General features: G+C 37.5%; 1 protein-coding gene across 6 annotated transcripts in view; it reads left to right on the forward strand.

Moving 5' to 3' along the window:
• The window catches only part of GFM2 (GTP dependent ribosome recycling factor mitochondrial 2), a 56,761-nt gene extending 50,620 nt beyond the window's left edge, over positions 1–6,141 (forward strand). For all 6 annotated transcript variants that reach the window (XM_023729517.1, XM_023729519.1, XM_004374496.3 and 3 more), the window contains 2 exons: positions 4,618–4,800; positions 5,485–6,141. In XM_023729517.1, coding sequence (XP_023585285.1) covers positions 4,618–4,800; positions 5,485–5,622 — 321 coding nt within the window. In that variant the 3' untranslated portion in view covers positions 5,623–6,141. The remainder of the gene's footprint in view (positions 1–4,617; positions 4,801–5,484) is intronic.

Raw genomic sequence — 6,141 nt, forward strand, 5'->3', positions numbered from 1 at the left:
TTTGGTTTCTTAATCACCAGCATCTTTCTGAGAGGATCTTAGAAATTACTTAAAACCAAAACCAAACCCGTTACCATTGAGTTGATTCCGACTCATAGTGACCCTATAGGACAGGGTAGAACCTGCCCCATACGGTTTCCACGGAGCACCTGGTGGATTTGAACCACCTACCTTTTGGTTAGCAGCCAAAGCTCTTAACCACTGCACCACTAGGGTTTCCAAAACCAAATCCATTGCCATCAAATTGATTCCAACTTATAGCAACCCTGTAGGACAGAATAGAACTGCCCCATAGGGAGAAATTACTTAGAAATCTTAAAAATTACTGTGTAACATAGATTGCTGTTGAAATAGTCTCTGATTTTATCAAAAGGACAAGTTTCTTTAAGATGCCTTAAGTGGCATCTCTGCTTTCTCCATAACCAAATTCACAGCCATTAAAGACAAGCTTGCTAGGCTAGAAAAGAGGACACATCTGGGGTTAGCTGGTCCAAGACGAACTATAATCGGAAGGACTTTGAAGAGCTAATATTGGTTCCATTTTTGCAGTTGAAGTTTATTCAAATACAATTAATTAAGAACCATTGATAAGTCCTACCAAATAACAGACTCAATATAAGCAACTTCCCTTCTGAAAGTATCAAGCAATGTGGTCTTGGTGTCATTGTCTGGGGGATGTCCCTGGGTGTCTTGGACCCTCTGCTTCCTGCCCCAATAACCCCCAGGAGTGTGGCACACTGCATGGTGATTCCATGCATTATTCTTAATGTTGGACTACCGTAGTTTTGTAGGTGATTGATTTTGCATTAAAATACTTGCTTTTATAATCATTTTTTAATATTTTGGATTGTGTTAGAGAGCTGATTTTCTGTAGTCTTATTTGAATCCTTAATTATAAAATTAAATACCCCAAGCCCCTGACTTAAGAAGGCTAAACTTAATGTCTCTTACATAGGATTTCAAATTCATACTTCTTAAAAGGTTTTTTTATTTTAAACCAAAACCTCAGGTTTTAGTAAAAAATAATTGTTTAAATATTGTTTGCCTAAGAGTGTAGTTAAAAATAGTACCTATACCAACTTTTCAGACAAAGGTTAGACTGGACAATGGGACATAAAATGATACTTGTGAAGAGTGTGCTTCTTAGCTCAGGTAGATACGTGAGACTAAATGGGCAGCTCCTGTCCAGAAGTGAGATGAGAAGGCAGAGAGGGTCAGGAGCTGGTTCAATGGACACGGAAAATCCAGGGTGGAAGGGAGAAGTGTGCTGTCACAGTATAGGGAGAGCAACTAGGGTCAAGTAACAATGTGTGTATAAGTTTTTGTATGAGAGATTAACTTGAATTGTAAACTTTCACTTAAAGCACAACAAATTAAAAAAAAAAAAAAGAAATAGTATCTATAAAGTTGTCATGATTAAATTGTTGAAGTTGAGAACATTCATCTTCCAGTAATTTTTAAAGTTTCTCCTGCGATTGGTTGTGTATTGAAATAATGATATTCTGGAAGATGATTTGATATATTTTCTAAATTAACCCCAAGCCCCAGTACATTGGCCAGTCCTTCAAAATTTAGTATGCCTCCTAAAAGTAAAATCTGTAAGTATTTCTGATTTGGTTAGCATTTTTATTGAGGCCATATGAAAGAACAAGAATTAACTTGATGGGAAGCATAATTTAGCCTTTAGTCTTAGTTCATTAATTTAAATAAAATACTCCTAACGGAAGTGCTCCTGTTCTTGTTAAACTTTGTCTAGTGGTGAACCTCCTCCTCTCTGCTTATGAGAAGTTAGCAATGCTTCCCATATTTATTGAGCTATCCATGCTGGGCACTGTGAAGGACACAAATATGATGTATACATTTTTCTTGACCTAAAGGAGCTTCTTGTTGTTAGGTGCCGTTGAGTCATTTCCGACTCATAGCAACCCTATGTACAACAGAACGAAACGATGCCCAGTCCTGAGCCATCCTCACGATCATTGTTATGCTTGAGCCCATTGTTGCAGCCACTGGCTCAGTCCATCTCATTGAGGGTCTTCCTCTTTTTCACTGCTCCTCCACTCTAAAACTTGCTTCTACTAAATCATAAGCTTTTAAAGGAGCTTACAGTTTAGTCAAAGAATTAAATATAGCCAAAATATTAGTTAGAATGCGCTGAGTACCATAAAAGCTGGGAAGTAGGTAATTGAGGAAGATTCTTGGAAAAAATTTTAATATTTGAATTGTGATAGTTTGGATGATTTGGGCATGGGGGGTACATCCCAGGTGGAGGAGATTGAAGAGTTCTTCAGCTTTAGCATCAGATGAAGACAGGAGGTGGGAAAGTAGAATGGGGTCAGATTACAGAGAAACCTTTAAAAGCTACATGAAGAAGTTTGAACTTTGATCTTAGAACAGTGATGAGTAGTTTTTGAAAAAGGAAGTATAATCTTCAGCGCGCAGGTTTGGAATTGGGAAGAGACAATCTAGGGCAGGAAATGAACTAGGTCTGAAGGATACCAGCAAGAGGAATGGAAACCTTACAGCTTACTGGGGAAAAGGAATAGTCAAAGATGCATGTCCAGGTAAACTGAAGACTAGAGGTGCCATCGGCAGAAAAAGGGAAGAGCAGAGCAAAGTGTTTGGAAAAGAAAACGATGAGCTTAACTTGGGGCATATTGGGAAGTTTTAGGATATTCAGATACTATCCCAGAGCAGGCCAGTGAGGTACAGGACTGGAGCACAGAGACTGTAGGCTAGACAGAATTTAAAGTTTTTGAGGAAGCCACTTAGATGTTTTTGAAGCTCTGCACCTAGATAATATTGCCAAGGGAAAGATTGTGAAGAGAAAAAGAAAGAGGACTAAGGACAGATCCTTGAACACGGGATGTCCTATTTAGTTACATAGGATTCAGTTCTTTCCTTAGTTGTAGCGTTTTTCCCTCTCTTAATTTTACCTTTTCCCACTCCGTTATTTTGCTCTAAAATACATTATGAGAACTGGCATAAAGCTCTTGGTAAGGATTACAAAAATACAGAGCATAAGAAAGTTGTTAGTTGCTTGCTGATGACCCTGTTTTTGAGTAATTCAGTATTTTCATCCAAAAAGGATTGTTAGATAAATTTTCTATGTTGGGCAGATAATTTATTGTGGGTCATTTCAGATGAGTTGATAATGATTTTAAAGGCTTAATCAGTGTCAAGTAACTGAGTGGTTAGGTTTTATTATGTATGTGTATTTTTTTTTTTTTTTAAGTATCTGTGATAAAGAGAATACACTCTTTGTTTTACTGATTGGGCCATTTTTCATGATTGTGAGGGTGGGGACAGGGGAGGAGGAAGTGAGGTATCAGGGACAGAAAGGTTAGAGGCCCAGAACCATTGTTTGGCTTGATATAGGAGATTATAATGCCTTAATGGAGTTCTTGGGTGATGCAAACAATTAACTAATGGAGGTTCTAATGGACAGCCTCGCTAATGGAGGTCCAAGTCCACCCAGAGGTGCATTGGAAGAAAGGTCTGGTGATCTACTTCTAAAAAATGAGCCCTTGAAAACCCTATAGAGCATAGTTCTAGTCTGACACACATGGGGTCTCCATGAGTTGGAATCTTCTTGACAACAGCTGGTTTGGTTTAAGGCTTTAGAAATAATGAGAAACGGGCACAGGAAGAAAGATTATCAGCTAAATCCAGGTAAGGGTGAGGGCACATTCCAGAGCCTTTTCTCTCTTACTTTTCTGATTCTCATTGTTAAACTTAAGTTTACTACAATCCACCTGACTACCAGACACTTAGAATTCATAGGAAAATATTTTACTACTTTTGAACTCTAGCAAGCAGAAGTGGGATAGCTTTTTATATCAAATCTACCAGTATTAATGGTGCTTGCAAACTCCATCCAAAACCTCTTTACCAATTTATCTCATGTAATGATACTTTAAAGAAAGGTATCTGACTGGGACCTTCAATAAAAATATTCTTTGTGTTGCTACTTCTCCGATTTTATTCCACTTCTACTTTCCTTGCACTAATTTAGCTCTTTTCTTCAGTTTCCATATTGTTTTCTTCATGTGCATGCGCTTCTTCACATTTGAAGGCTAAAATCTAAACAGATGTTAGGCAAGACAGTATTTATTTTAAATAGAAAATGTATTTCTAGTACCTTAATTGTGTTGAATTTTTCTGTTTTTTAAATCTCTCCCCTTTATTTCCTCCCTTGATTGCCCTCTCTGACATGTGGCATGGACTATAACTCAGGAACAGAAACATGAGATTTAAATATGAAGAAACGAATCTTCGATTTAAAGGGGAAAGCTTTTTTCTGTTTCTCTGGCCACATGTTCACAGAAAGGTTCAATGTAATCAAGCTTTACCCCTTGCAATGTATCATACAGGAAATCTTACATTATATCACACATGTACAAATATTGAAGTTTGTACTGTTTTGTCATTATCATTTGTACTGATAATGTTATCTTTATAAAGAAGATTACAGCAAGCTTATGTCTTTTTGCAAGAGCCTAGGCAGTTATTTGAAAATTTGTATGTATTTTCCCCCCGGCCCCATTTTTTTTTTTTAAAACAGAAATTTGATTTCCAATTTCAGCGAGTGAGATTAACATACTTTAATTTCTTTAGGCTCTGAAGAAAGCAGATAAGCAAGTTTTAGAGCCTCTGATGAATCTCGAGGTTACAGTGACTAGAGAGTACCTCAGCCCTGTCCTGGCAGATCTGGCACAAAGAAGAGGGAACATTCAGGAAATTCAGACTCGCCAGGACAACAAAGTTGTTGTTGGATTTGTTCCCTTGGCAGAAATTATGGTAGGTACTTTGTAACTGAGAAGTGCATGTTCTTTTTTTAATACAGGGGATATATGTGCTAAGCAAAAATAGACAATCAGTAACACCTGGAAAAAGCATCAGGGCTTTGATTTAGAGAATGCATGTTAAGTTTCAACCATTAGGAACTGTTACAACTTTGGATTTAAGTTGTTGGGGAAGTCCAGTGGGTTACAGCCTCTCAGGGGTTATTTCCAGTCCTAGCACCACCAAGGTTGAGATATGCTGCACCAAAGCGTCGCATCAGCCTAAATGACCATTTTTTCCCCTCCTAAGCATTTATCCTACTTCTACCACTTGCAGCTTTAAGGCAAGTGTCGTTCTTCTCCATCAGCCTCTTCTCCTCTCGGACAGGCACCTGAGTACCTACCAGCAGAGTAATAGGGAAGGCAGAGTCATCTTACCAAATGCCAGGGCTAGAGAATATATCTGAAGCATGCCTCCACTCCACAGACAACTATTATGTTTTCTGTCCTCCACAATAATAGTTTTATATTTAATTTCCATAGAAAAATGGCTAAATGAACAGTTTGAAAGAAATAATATGGCTAAGCCACATGAGTAACATCATCATCTTTCCCTGATAATGGCCATTAGATAAGCAATAGGAAGAGAAACTTGGGGCTTAAATTTGATGAAATAACTGACTGAAATTATTTTGATTAGGGTTATTCAACTGTGCTTCGAACAATAACATCAGGCTCAGCTACTTTTGCCTTAGAACTATCGAGTTATCAAGCCATGAATCCTCAGGACCAACGTACATTGCTCAGCCAGAGAAGTGGCTTTGCCAAAGGGTTTTAGGTCCTGGGAAATGGAGAGAAATTCAGGAGCACCTACCTCCTTCATTTTCAGTAAGATAATGTAAGGTTTATTGCTTTATTTGTTGGGTAAATACATTACTGTTTCAGTACAGAGAACTAGATAAAAGATGTAACTTGAAGACTGACTGGCAGTGGCACTGGAGCTGTCCACTCTATATAATGAGAAGTGTACTTTGAAATGTAACATACCTGTGTAAATGTTCTTGTGTATCATGAAGTTATCATTGTTGATATATTTTAATGCAGATTAATCAGTATTAAAAACTTAGCCCTTTGAGTATATTGAACAGTAGCACAAAGTGTTTGTTTTGTTTTAACTGTCTCACAAGGAAGATGCCATTTTTCTGTACCTAATTTAAAATAAGATAAAGGTTTTATCAATAAAAAGATATATTTTATTCCAAACACAGTCTCACAAATCTTAATTTCCATGATTTCAAAGTCAAATTGATTGTAGTACAGATTGCTGTGGCCTTTTTTCCCCTCCTATTTGTCTTCT

Source organism: Trichechus manatus, unplaced genomic scaffold (assembly GCF_000243295.1).
Source record: "Trichechus manatus latirostris isolate Lorelei unplaced genomic scaffold, TriManLat1.0 scaffold00029, whole genome shotgun sequence".
Lineage (NCBI taxonomy): Eukaryota > Metazoa > Chordata > Mammalia > Sirenia > Trichechidae > Trichechus > Trichechus manatus.